This window comes from Phocoena sinus, chromosome 17, assembly GCF_008692025.1.
Source record: "Phocoena sinus isolate mPhoSin1 chromosome 17, mPhoSin1.pri, whole genome shotgun sequence".
NCBI classification, from domain to species: Eukaryota; Metazoa; Chordata; class Mammalia; order Artiodactyla; family Phocoenidae; genus Phocoena; species Phocoena sinus.
Window position 1 is genome coordinate 60,167,086 of NC_045779.1, and position 14,307 is coordinate 60,181,392.

Genomic DNA, 14,307 nt, shown 5'->3' on the forward strand with positions numbered 1-14,307 from the left:
ATGCTCATTTAGTGATGTCAGGTGACACACAGAATATTCCCTTGCATTTTAGAATTCCCCGAGAATAGGATTTGTGAAAGCTGGTCTCTTTTCTGGCTGCTTTTGGAAGGCTCCCAGAGAAGTTCATCTCCTCAATCTCTTGAGCGCCCCTCTGGCTTTTAGGTTTTTTAGAAAACCTAAAAACCACTGAAATCCTAAATACCAAGTTGCACACGCCAGACTCCACAAAATAACATCCCTCTAGAATGGTCAGATCCTGCTATCTGTAACTTACAAGGAGGAAAGAGGAATCCATAGGACATCTGTTTATCATTTTTGTAGGCCAAACAGCTCTGACTGAAACTCGGAGAAACACGGACATCAGGCCGGACGCAATTGGTCAGGTGTTCAGGGATGCCAGAGACCTCAGCCTGTATGGTAGTCACAGGTAGTCAGCAATGCCATGGCAGAGACAACACCAAACCAACAGGGAAATGCTGAAGCCAGATTGTTTGGTTCCAGACAGCCAGAATCAAAGCCCCATTAGCTTTTACTATAGCTCATATTCTGATATTGACTCTTTTTTTTTTTTTTAAGGACCTCAGTTTTAAATGTAGTAAGCTAGTAACTTTTTAACTCTTATGTTTTTAGTAGCAGGACTCTCTTATCAGTCCTAGGTGAAACAATAATACGCAAGGCAGAAATCTCACTGTTGATATAACGAATGAGATTCCACATAAGACAGCTTAAAAAATAAAATTCTGAGAAATAATATAGACATATCTCCTATTTTTAAAAAAAAGACTATATATGTATTGTATGTGCCTGAGAACAAATTAATAAGAAGCTGTGTTTGGGGCAGTAGAAGTAGTCATTTGTATTCAGAGTTTAAAAACATAGTTCAACTGCCCAATGAATTTTTCTAATTCCTGAAATAAACTTTCTTACCTCATCTTTACCAAAACTGAAACCCCAACATAAAACCTTCATTAAAAAAGAACAGGATAAAAAAAAAAAAAAAAAAAAGAACAGGATGTTGATATGTGGGGCAGGCTATACATGTGTGGAGCCGTGGGTATATGGGAAATTTCTGTCTCTCCCATTCAGTTTTGCTCTGAACCTAAAACTGCTCTAAAAAATAAAGTCTATTAAAACAAATGGCCAGATACTGGTGGCTTCTGTAACTAGTGGACCATGTCGAGCAGAGTAAGAAAAACTAAAAGAATTAGTATGCTATGCTCTTCCACCTATTACCATGAAGTTTTTAGAACACTGCAGAAAGTCTAATTCAAAATATTTTACAACAGATCCAATATAGGATTTCTTTCATCAGGAAAACTTAAAATCTTGTCTAAGACAATTCTGTTCAGCAAACAATCATTATATTAAGGCAAGGAGCGTAATGACATGAAGAACATGAAACCCAGTTTTCTCAATGACCTGTTTGGAAACAGTGTACGATGTCCAGAGTGGCATTAGGAATATTTCACTATAACTGCTTTCAAAGTCAGTGTGGTACAAGATATCATATCTAGTCCGATAAAGCACCGCAGGCCGTCCATAGAGGAGGTGTCTCTCTAGGAAAGAAAAAAATAAACTGTCTTAAACACATATTAAACTGTACATCAAATGTTAAAGAAATATTGGAAGAGAGTCAAATTGTCCACAATTTGCTTGCTTACTTATTAATAATGTAGCTCCTTCTTCTTAATTTAATCAGGTTAGTTTTCCTAACACTTCTGTGGTTTATTTGATCACCTAAGCGTGGGTCAAGGCTTACAGTTATCAAAACTGTAAAGTAAATACCATATTTATTTTAATGGTTTTTTTCAGTTATAAAGAATTTTAATCTCTATGGGTAAGACAATTATTTATTAAATTTCGAAATGATTCAGCTGACTGGGAAGTCAAGACAATTAGATTTTTATAGAATTAATTCATTTGACCCTGGAAAGGCTCATCAAATTAACCAAAGATTTAATTAAGGGGAAGGTACTCTTTGATCATTATTTGTAAACTGCAACTCAAATATGCATTATTTCAGCATAAAAAGTGAGTACTAATGAGCATTTAAAGTAAGTAGCTTTGTGACATGGAGGAAAACTCTTTAGGTAAGAACTTAAAGGAACATGTATAGATAAAATAAGTGGCATTCAAGGGGGTCCTTTAAATACAAAAGGGAGGTCATCGGTTACCAAAGAACTCAGTTAAAACCCCAGAATGTAGATTCAGACCCCTAAGAGGAAGCTCTCCTCTTAGGAAAAAATAAAGGTTTGAAACTTTATTCTTCTAAGAAGAAGACATGGGAGATTAATGTGCAAACCTTCATTCTACGCCCACAATAAATGCCTCAAGCTTGATCTGCCCATTTTAGACAGGCTAAAGTCAGAACTGCCATAGATTCATAGAAATTGGGGTCCTGCAGACCAAAATATTGAGAGACTGAGGCTTTGGCAATTCACGATCCCCTAAGTGATGATCCAAAAAAATTGTTTTACTATGATTTCTATTAGAAAAAAGTCAGTTCTGGCACTTACTAAATTATGTATACATGTTGCTTTAATTAAAGTATTACCATTCTACACAAGTAACAGAGAAAACCCTTTGTAGATTACTTTGCAAGACCCTCCCAAGTAGAACTGCTGATTTGAGGCAAAACAGCCCACAGTTCACAGCACAAGCCTGTTCTGGGTAGCTGGGCTTTGTCAGCATTGCAGTAAATGTAGAAGTCTTGATAAAGCTACCAAATTTGGGGACCCACCCCTAAGAATTAGAACATAATATGCTAATATCGTATAAATGAAATATAATGAAAAGCCAGCAAATCATAACAGTAGTACTTGGGGGCAGTTTACCAGGTCAGACTTTCCTTCAAAACTCAAACCAAACCTTTTCTAGGTTCAAAATTTCCATTAACGTTTTCCTTGATTTCATTTTTGCTGCCTCTGAATTTCCTGGTTTCAGCTGGAAGCAGAAGTATCAAGATTCTTTGAGAAGCTATTCTCTTTTTATCATTCAAGTTTTAATGCTTACCCAACACATTCCTCCAAGCTCAGATGCAAACCTGGCATATTATCCAATCTATCCCATTAAGAGGACAACAAAACAGCAGCCATATTCCTCTATGCAACACCCCTCTTTAGAGCAGCCATCAATCAACACTCTTAGACAATTTATAGACTCCACCAACTCTGGTTCCTCCTTATTTCTCACCATTCCTCAACATAGCACTCCATTCCATGAAGGCTGATTGATTTGTAATACTGCTCATAATCATTGTCAACAACTCTATGCTATTATATATATGACTCCTTTTCTCTCTACTGGGAATGACTTCTCCACCAGTCCTGTCACTTATCTCCCTCCAAATTTTTCATTAATGTATTCCCCCCTCATCAAACATATACTGAGTACCTTCTTTGTGTCAGGCCTTGGGCTATGGAATAGAGATACTTGGTAAAGACAATTAAGATAGAGCTTTTGGGCTTCCCAGGTGGCGCATTGGTTGAGAGACCGTCTGCTGATGCAGGGGACACGGGTCCATGCCCCGGTCTGGGAAGATCCCACATGCCGCAGAGCGGCTGGGACCATGAGGCATGGCCACTGAGCCTGCGCGTCCGGAGCCTGTGCTCCACAATGGGAGAGGCCACGACAGTGAGAGGCCCGCATACCGCAAAAAAAAAAAGAGAGAGCTTTTACCCTCAAGAAGCTCACAGTTCAATGAGAGAGACAAACATGGCATAAATAACTAAAATGCAATATGCTGCTCACTATATCAGAGATATCTACATAGTGGAACAGGAAAACAGAGCATGAGGCATGCCACAGATGGGGATGAGGTGGCATCAGTATGGACCTTACAGAACTTATGAAGCTAAGCCAGAGTGACCCCACATCCCATTTATGCCTGTTGCCCTGGCATAATTGTCCTTCTCACCTTCAAAAGGGGATGACAAATAATATGGTCACATAGCTCAGCACCCATGAAAGAGACATGGGGGGAGAGGGAGGAAAGGACAAGAGGGGAAGAGACATCTTAAGAGTCACTTTCTCCTGAAAGATTTCTCCAGTTAAGCTTCTCCATCTCTACTCATACTTCTGCTCTGAGTTTCTGTAGAAACTCAATTTTCTTTTGAAATGTAGGTGTCATAGCTCCCAAGATATGCACAACTGCAGTTTTTGGCACACAGTTGGACCCCAAATATATCATTATCTGACTGACTTTTTCTCAATTGTTAACTGAGCATGTATGACATGAAGAAAAATAATGTAGTGGCTTTGGCAGTCTCCTAATATCCAACCAAGTCCCCCAACTGACCCAAAGAATCTACTTGGGTCTTCCTGTTGCATAATAGCTTCATCTAAGAAAGAGGTGAAATCATCTTTGCAGTAAGAAACATCTTAAGGTCCAGAAGCAAAATTTAGATTTCCCTTTTTCAGTTTATCAGGGTATCAAACAATCACAGGTTCTTGGTCACAGCCTGCTATCCCCTATGACATCTTAGACAAGTCACCCATTGCATTTCTGTTTAGCAAAAAGTCCCTTGTTGAGCCACAAGAGTGTACTTGAAGCTCACTCTTTGGACACATAAGTGCTTCATCTAGAGACCAGCCACCCTGGAGATGAGCCTGCAAGCTTCTGCTTTTGAAATATGTTCCTCGTGATTTCTTGATACGGATCTAGTATAGCTTGTGTCTTCCCAGGCTGGGTTCCTACTCCGTGAAATTCCAGACAGAGCCTCCATTCCACACCCTAGCTCCTTGTTTACAATAGTGGCTGGCATTTTTGGTACATGCCACGGTTCTCCTCCAGATACCACGTCGGCAAAATACTGTGAGGCAAATCTTTTTAAGTGGTGTGGACTTCCCCAGCGCTCATTCTTTTTGTCTTCCAAAACTTGGTCATCCAGACTTGAGTGTGTGTTTCTTTTCCCTCTTCAGCTTCCTGATTCATATTCCCACAGATTAGCTGGCTGACTTGAGAGCCACATGAAATCTCTCCTCTTTTTTGTTTTTGTTTTAAACATCTACTCCCAGAATAATATGCTCTTACATTTTACCACAAAGTCTCTACCCAAGTTCTTCCCTTTTCCTACATCCTTTCTCCTCCTTTGCCTTAGAAGTGTCTACTAGCATTTACTGCCATGTCAACCTCCTCTGGGATTAGATTTGATGCCTCTGGTAGGGTCCTGTTCTTTCTTACCTCAACCCTTAAAACACTACGCTGGGGCTTCCCTGGTGGCACAGTGGTTGAGAGTCCGCCTGCCGATGCAGGGGACGCGGGTTCATGCCCCGGTCTGGGAAGATCCCACATGCCGCGGAGCGTCTGGGCCCGTGAGCCATGGCCACTGAGCCTGCACGTCCGGATCCTGTGCTCCACAATGGGAGAGGCCACAACAGTGAGAGGCCCGAGTACCGCAAAAAAAAAAAAAAAGTATACCACAATAATCCCAGGGGGAGGTGATTATTCACCTTCTTTATCCTCAAGAGGTCCTTCAGAACAAAACTGAAGGTTATGCATTTCTGTACAAAATCTAAAATGGGTTTTCTTCTGCCCAAAAGAAAAAGATGTTGGTTTTGTTTTAAAGGTTACCCTTAAACCAAACTTGAAAACAGTATATCTACAATCTCTCATTTGGAGGCTATAAACAAAAGGTAAAGAGGATCTTAAAAGTCAGGCTGTAAAGTTTGATGTTATTTTGTGTAGTGAGGATTTTTTCCAAGGAGTTTCTGCATTCTAGGACCACAGCTACTAAGTAAGTGACTTTAAGAGAATCCAAGGGAAACCCTAAGGAACAATCAAAGATAATACCCGAAGATTGGGTGACTTGGGCAGATCTGTGAGTGTTATCACTAACAGACAAGAAATATTTACCAAATTGATGAATCACTGCAACAAGCATACTAACATGCATACTTAATTTTTAAAATAGACTAAGATTTTTAGAAACCATAACTTTCAGGTGGCAATGGTGTCAAGAAACAGCACTCTCGGGGCTTTCCTTGTGGCGCAGTGGTTGAGAGTCCGCCTGCCGATGCAGGGGACGCGGGTTCGTGCTCCGGCCCGGGAAGATCCCACATGCCGCGGAGCGGCTGGGCCCGTGAGCCATGGCCGCTGAGCCTGCATGTCCGGAGCCTGTGCTCCGCAACGGGAGAGACCACAACAGTGAGAGGCCTGCGTACTGGAAAAAAAAAAAAAAAAACACTACGCTGTAATTCATCAACTGGCTAAATCTCACAATAAAATAATAACTTAATGAGGACACGGATTTTATCTATTTTGTTTACCATTGTAACTCTACCTCCAACAATGCCAAATATCTATGTGGATAAATAAATGATTGTTTTATTTTATTTTATTTTATTTTATTTTGCGGTACGCGGGCCTCTCACTGTTGTGGCCTCTCCCATTGCGGAGCACAGGCTCCGGACGCGCAGGCCCAGCGGCCATGGCTCACGGGCCCAGCCGCTCCGCGCATGTGAGATCTTCCCGGACCGGGGCACGAACTCGTCTCCCCTGCACCGGCAGGCAGACTCTCAACCACTGCACCACCAGGGAAGCCCTGATTGTTTTATTTTTTAAAAAATACTGTTCTTTATGACTTTCAAGAACTGGCTTTCTATGTATAACCTGCCTAATATTCCCCCTCTAGCTATTCAGGACTGCTTTAAAGTTAACAAGAATTACTAGTGTTGAAGTCATTTTTCTAACCAAACTAATTTCTCATGGCGTGTGATAAGGAGCCAAACACATAGGTGTTAAGATGATGTTTAATTCCCTGTCTCACAAAGATGATAGTGAATGCCAACCTGACTAAGAAAATACAAAACATGGTTTAGCAATGCTAGTAGAGAAAAGACTAAAGTGAAAATAATAGTGCAATTATTCTCACAGTAAAAATTATACCTGGCTCAAGTGCCAGAATTGCTTGCTGTGAGAAATTTAAATATTTCCATTTCATTCATTCATTTATCCATTGATTCATGGATTACAAAATAAAAATTCAGTAAGTTTGCCAAGACATTACATACATGTGATCCAGAAAAGCAGCCATGCAATTAAGATCCGGAATTCACTACAAATGTAGAAATAGTAAAGCTTTAGCAAGCAGTTTAGATCCCAGTTTTTGAAGCTCATATCTGTTCTTCCCTTCATTTTAGTACAGGACTTGATTCTGTAAGTTTAGTATTCATAATAAAATAAAGCCTAAGATTAATTTAATATACCACTGTTTTGTTACCTCAAATTTACCCTGGGTTGTTTCACTGTTGGAATGCATAGCTTTTACATGTGTGTTTGGTACAGATGTATGAGTGGTTTTATGTCATATGACATTAAAACAGTTACATATGAATGTTACAAATGGAATGGGCAGGGCCTGTGGTTTATTCTGAAAAAATCAGCTACCTATAGGTGTATTTTTTTAAAAAACTAGGCAGGAAAATAATACAACTTTACATTTGTATAGAACTTTAGGTCTACAAAATGGTTTAAAAGCCTCAATATATATTAAAGATAGCCAGAAAGGGGAAGTGATTGCTCTGAGCATAACACATACAGCGCCTCGAATTCACGAGGTTCTACTCCAGCAGAGCAGACGTTGACTATTTCCAGTGGGGGACTAGACTTATGACCCAGGACTCACCATAAAGGCCTGAAAGAACTCAGACCAAGAAAATGTCACTTTGCAGCTGAAGAAATGACTGAGACAAGACGCTTAAGGAGACAGACACCAAGAGACAGAGAGAGAAAGAGACAGGAGAGAGAACACCGAGGCTTACACGTATCCTAGAATCTAAATGAGCAAATGCTTTGCACATAATAAGGCAATGATATATAATTATTTGAACTTCATGTAATAGTTTTAAAGTCTATCTTGTATCACTCCAGCTATTGGCAATTGCAAATAGCCATTATTATGCATACATACAAAACAATACTGTATAAACTTAAACAACCTTACCAAAAGCCTATTGAATATTAAACTGTTAATTATAATAAAAATAAATAAAGTCTCTCTTGTATCATTAGAGACTATCCCATCAGGCCATAAGCAGACCAAGAAGGTGTGCTACCATGATCCTCCCCTAACATTTTATGTTACCATTGTGAAGTTACATGCTGGAAACTATTGGTGACACAGCTGACAGAACCAGACGTCTCAGAGAAATCAGCTCCCAGCCCAGGGTAGGCGCTCAACAAAAACACGTGAGGGTCCATTTCCATGAAAGTATATAAACTTTAAGCCTCAGTGACATAAAATCATCTAGAGATAAGACACATATTCAACTCTGAGCAGAGCAATGGTGCGGTGAGGTCAATAACTATGGCTCTTTCCAGCCCTGAGAGTCAGTGATTCACCTAGAAGATGCCTCTTATTTTCAAGCTCAGAAGTTTGAGGCCACTGTCTACGCTGACTTGTGGGACTGGTTTTGTCCTATGAGCACACTGCCACGAAAAAACTAAATGAAAGATTTTTTTCCCAGATGGAAATGTTTTAGGACCACGAATAGTCAGAGCTTGAATCAGCAAAAACATTAGAGTCCATTCAAAGTTATCATAATTAACTATTTCATTAGTGACTTTTAGAAGAGAAACATCTCAGTAATATTTCTCTGCCTTGGTGAGTGAATATTTAAAAAACTCAAGTCATGAGACTCCATCCTCCTCGATCCTGGTGGCATTGTAATTTTTCCAATTCTAATGACACCGCAGTCCACTAGAGGTTTGATGTCAAACACTTCAAATCACTTCTAGATTTGTGAAGGATTTGTGTACCTTCCATCAACTAAGTCCTATCTCAAAAGCCGTGTTCATCCAATTACATGCCAAAGAGTCTGTGTGTTCTATCATCAAAGAGAGAAGCGGGAGGGTGGTGATGTAGGAAGAGAAGAAGAAAAAACATGAAGATCTTTATAAAGAGGGGAAATAAGTCAAGTAAATAAAATATTCCACTGGTTTCCTCAACCTTTACTTAATCAGATTGGAAATCGCACGTACGATAAATAGAACCATATGTAAGCTAATAACTCATGTAATGCTCTCCAGAGAATTTGACTACGTGCATCTTTACTGCATGACTTGGGCTGCTGTGCTTGATTTCTGTCTTCTTTTTAATACACTTTTGGTCATTCCCTTGCTGTTACAAGGTGCTATCCCACCTGCTGTAGTAACCTGTGTAGGAGCCTTTCCGTCTTCTTCTAATCTCTTCTAATTTTCCTGGGATTTCAAAACCAGAAGGAAGAGCTTATGTGGTAGATTGCATTATTGTTCCTAATTATTTACTGCTCTTTTGTAAAGGATTATATACTTCTACCCATTGCCCAGTGACTTGTAGGACAGTGTCCTTGTGGAAAGAATATACTTCCCTACTCCACTGGTTTCATGTGCCCTACTTTCACCAATGAACTGGGAATGGAAGTGACAGATGCCTCATCAAAGCAGAAGTGTTGAGACCCATTGCCTGGTTCTGCCATTCCTCTTTTCCCTCTGCCACGAGAAGGGCATGTCCCAGCTAGGGGCTGCTCCTTCAGCCTAGATTCCAGAATAAAAAGTACACATGGGGCAGAGCCACACTTGGCCTATAGTCAGCATCCTGAAACATGAACAAGAAATGCACAGCCCACTGAGATTCTCTTTTTTCATCACAAGCTTGCAAAAGTTGACTAATACAGGAGGGTTATTATTGTACATAAAATAAGAGGAGAATGAGTTAGGGCTCAAGATAATCCTTCTTTGAAGAGAGATATCTGATTTGGTTCCTTCTGTGCATCCCTTCCCGTAAAATACACACTGACTCTGCAGGTAAGCTTCAGTAGAGGAGCCAGCTGTTACCATTTATAATTGTGACTTCCATTCCCTTCATTGAAGTCCCCATAAGCACCTTAACTTATGACCCATCAGATGCACAATGGTATATTTAATCCCTCTGCTTTTCAGAGGGCTTAAAAGCTATTGAGGGAAAAAAAAAGGTAATGGAAATTTTCTGACTTATTACACAGCTGGCATCCTGTGTACATAGAATAAACTAATACCTTTTGCCAGATGGTATAAAAATCACTTTGCAATCCAAATTCGAATTTTAAAAAATATTGTGCTTACACTATGAAGTAAATAAGAAGTCTCTCCAATTTTTGGAAGCTAGAAAACAAAACTTATCTGGTTGTTTTTTCCATCAACTCCTTACCTTCTGTAGACCCTTTTATATGAAGGCGTTTGTTGAGTTCATCCAATTTGTTCTTCATGTGTGAAAACCAAAAAAAAAAAAAAAAAAAGAAAAAGAAAAGAGAAGAGAAAGCAAATCAGAAACGTTTTTTCTTTCCAGAACCCTTCTCTCTATTTAGTACCCAGCTAAATTCAAAACAGGATCCTAAACTTCATCAATACCATAAACTCTGCAGAGTATTTACTACTTTATCTCAAAATGAAATTTTGGGCTCCATTTCCTAGTGATTTATGGTCACGAATATGTTATTTAATTTCTCCATGATTTTGTTTCCTTTCCTTAAAAGTGTGGATAATCACGGTACCAACCTCCCATGTCGGCAACGATGATTAGGGCGTATATATGTAAATTAATTCGAATATTGCCTCAATATTTCAGATTAATCTCTAGGTACACTAAAGTGATTCCCAAACCAAGTTATGAAATTGCTTTTCCTAAAGTTAAAACATAATGACTCAGCAGTTCTGAAAAGTCACGGCTCAGCAACTCCATCTTCCACTATATATTCTAGAGACACTCTAGCATACGTGTACAAAAAGACATTTGCGGTAATGTCTACTGCAGCATTGTTTGGAAGAACTAACAATTGGAAATTACCAAATGTTCTCAAATAGGAAAATGAATAGAATCGTGATGGTATAATTATATAATTAAATATTAATTATTAGTGGTAAAAATGAATGAGCTAAAACTTCACATATTAATATGCATAAATCTCAAAAATACAAGAATGAACAACTAAATGCAGGATACATATAGTATAACAGCATTTACATAAAAATATAAGATATCCAAAGCTATCCCATAGGTTATTTTAGGGAACTATATACTAAAAATTAGTTAATACATTATTTAAGAGATACATATGTATGGAGTGAAAGTATAGAGGCCTACACGACAATTATATACACTATACTCAGGATATTAGTTACCTTTGGGGTAGAAAGGAAGTGGGATTGGGGTGTGGGATGTCACATGGAGCTTCCATTCAATCTGTACTGTTTTCTTTCTCACAATGTGTGTATTGAAGTATTCATTTTTTTAATCTCTATACCTTTTCAGTATGTCTGTATTTATTTTTTAAGAAAAGGAAAATAGTCTTTTGGAGAAACCCATTGAGAAAGTAAAGATGATCTAGAACCCCTCTAAAACGGTTTAAGATGAAATAACCAAAATACTTCTTGCTTCCCAGAAGAAACGTAATTCAGAAAACAAGATACAGCTAATAGATGCCTCTAAAAATATAACTAGAATTCACTTCAAAGACCACTTCCTGTTGACTTTGGCAACTCAACTCCTCCAGCTGAGGTCTTAGAATTACCTACTTTATACTAATAAGCCCTGTTAGTTCTTATCAGGAGCTAAAGTAGGAAGGATTAATAAAGGGAAGGAGGTAGGGAAGAAGAGCAAACTTCCTCCCATGGTGGGCCTCCCACACTGTGGCTCTGAGGCCCCAAGGAATCCTAGAAGGTAGCAAATGGTAGGGGAGGGGGATAGACCAGTGGGAAAATTATTTTCCATTTTTATGAGGTCTAATAGAAAGATCACACATTTGCCTGTAATAAAACCACACAGGCAGGGCTCCCCTGGTGGCGCAGTGGTTGAGAGTCCGCCTGCCGATGCAGGGGACACGGGTTCGTGCCCCAGTCTGGGAAGATCCCACATGCTGCAGAGCGGCTGGGCCCGTGAGCCATGGCCACTGAGCCTGTGCATCCGGAGCCTGTGCTCCGCAACGGGAGAGGCCACAGCAGTGAGAGAAAACCACACACGCAAAAATAAAATTGCCTTGCTTTGTGTTGGAACCCTCTCAACCACTAACCAGTGTTAGTGGTAACACTGGTTGTATCTTGCTGTCAGAAGCACTGATGGGCAACTCTAAAAGGTCTTTGATCAATATAAAATTCAGTAAGCAAACCATTACTGAACATGTGTAGTTTGCTTGTTTCAATAACTGTCCAAACACGAGGTGCTGGGTGGTCCCTATCTGCACCCCCAACGCCTGCCCTGCCACACCCTTCCTTACCCTGCTCTGTGCCCTGGGAGACTGATCTCTAGGGACTCATCAGAGAGCAAGCTTGCCCTCTAGCCGGGCTCCAACAATGAGAGGTACCAGCGGGGGATTGGGAGGGGTGGATTTACTCCCCCAGCTTCCCCTCTACCAGGTTGCGTTAGCTGCACCCATCTACCAAATTCCGTTGTTCCTTCCTATATAGCTCTTTCTCCATGTGCCAGTAACTGCTCCCTCCCTTTATTGCTGAGACCTAGAATTGGCACCCTATTAGCCCCAGGGTACTTCAGCATCCCTCACTGATTTCCCTCTACCCTGCCAGCCTTTGAAACAGTCTTCTCATTAAATGTGATTGAAACAATCTCTTTAAGCCTTCTTTAAAAACCTCTTCTGCATGGGCCATCTGTTTCTTATTGGGACCATGACTGATACACATGTGATCCAGGTTGAAAAAAAAAGAAAAAAACATTTTGGTTGGGAATTGTGATTCCACAGAATAGCATTATGAATTGTATTATTTTTTTTTTTTTCTTTTTGCGGTACGCGGGCCTCTCACTGTTGTGGCCTCTCCCGTTGCGGAGCACAGGCTCTGGACGCGCAGGCTCAGCGGCCATGGCTCACGGGCCCAGCCGCTCCGCAGCATGTGGGATCTTCGCGGACCGGGGCACGAACCCATGTCCCCTGCCTCGGCAGGCGGACTCTCAACCACTGCGCCACCAGGGAAGCCCTGCATTTTACTTTTTGTTCTTCATTATCTATCCCTGGGCTGTCCAACATGGTAGCCATGAGCCACATATGGCTCTTTAAATTTAAAGTCACTAAACGAAATTAAAAACTTAGTTCCAGTGTTCAAAAGCTCCATCTGACCAGTGACTACCATTCTGGACAGTACAGATATACCATTCATATCATCACAGAAAGTTCTATTGGACAGCACTGCCCTACACCCAATAGGCTCCTCCATGATAAACACTAAAAATTATTTCTACCTTTGGCTCTACCTTATCATCACAGGTACAGCCCAGGTCAAAATCAGACTGAAGGTACATAATCCCTGGGTAATTGGGTCTGGTAACTTCCTCTGGCATGGTTGGTCTGAAAGTGTTAGTACGCAGGAGATGGTTCAAACTTCCATGAGTCCCATTATTAGGAGCTGGTTTCAATCCCAGGAGATCTGACGAGAAGAAAGAAAGGAGCCAGGTACTTTGTAAATATTTTTGATGAGGTATAGGGAGAGTCAAAGCCATTCACCTTCCAAGGGCCTGAAAACTTGGAACACAAATTAGAATAGCATAAAACCAAATTTAGACTGTAGGCTCACTTCTTACTTCCAAAATCATTCTTGCCTGATCATGTCTTGGCAACAGCTTTCTGAAATAGTATGTTCATTGCTTGATTATAAAGAGAGACATTTCCAAAAAGACAGAGTGAAGAGATAGGGCCTTACTTAGCTACTGCGTATGTCTGTGATAGTTACAACCCCAGGACCATCAGCCTCAGTACCATTGCCTTTCTGCTTCTCTAGAAGTCTAAGGAGACTTTTCATCCCGAATTTTGAAGTGGGACTTATAATCAATAAATAACCTCTAGTCTGCCCTCTCATGCACTCCACAGAAGTACGGGGACAAGAGGAGGTTTTGGCCTTGTGCCCTAAAGTGCCGCTGTGAAATGAACAGGCTGATTTCACAGCAAGTGAAATGGTTGCCAAGCGAGCATACAGTGACTTGCCTAAGCTGGGAGGTGGGGCAGGGGAGAGCCAGCAGCCAAGATGGGAAAAGAACCCAGGAGACCCGACTTTCAGACTCCCCCTCTAACCACCAGACTGGCACTCCCTTACTAAATAGGAAAAGTTGTCCTCATTCAGCAACTAGAAACTCAAGGAAGAAAAATAATTAGGCGTACATAAATAGCTGGCCAGGATACAAGCTGGCGAAATTTTAACTGGGCGGCAATGGGAGAGATGGAGGTGGGAGAAAGCTCTGTGTCGAACTCTTGCTTTACCCAGCCTCTGACCATTGGTGTCAAACTGTAATGCTATGTTAGATCAGCCAGAGACTGCCAACAGCAACACTATGAAAACTCCCCGTTAGTCAA

At 40.6% G+C, this 14,307-nt stretch overlaps 1 protein-coding gene across 8 annotated transcripts in view; it reads right to left on the reverse strand.

Annotated features, from left to right (window-relative positions):
- The window catches only part of ENPP2 (ectonucleotide pyrophosphatase/phosphodiesterase 2), a 107,146-nt gene that overhangs the window by 10,984 nt on the left and 81,855 nt on the right, over nt 1-14,307 (reverse strand). For 5 of the 8 annotated variants that reach the window (XM_032610575.1, XM_032610577.1, XM_032610573.1 and 2 more), the window contains 5 exons: nt 13,203-13,387; nt 10,167-10,218; nt 2,869-2,943; nt 1,420-1,556; nt 275-410 (listed from right to left, as the gene is read on the reverse strand). In XM_032610575.1, coding sequence (XP_032466466.1) covers nt 275-410; nt 1,420-1,556; nt 2,869-2,943; nt 10,167-10,218; nt 13,203-13,387 — 585 coding nt within the window. The remainder of the gene's footprint in view (nt 1-274; nt 411-1,419; nt 1,557-2,868; nt 2,944-10,166; nt 10,219-13,202; nt 13,388-14,307) is intronic. The other 3 variants (XM_032610576.1, XM_032610578.1, XM_032610579.1) reach the window with 3 other exon arrangements.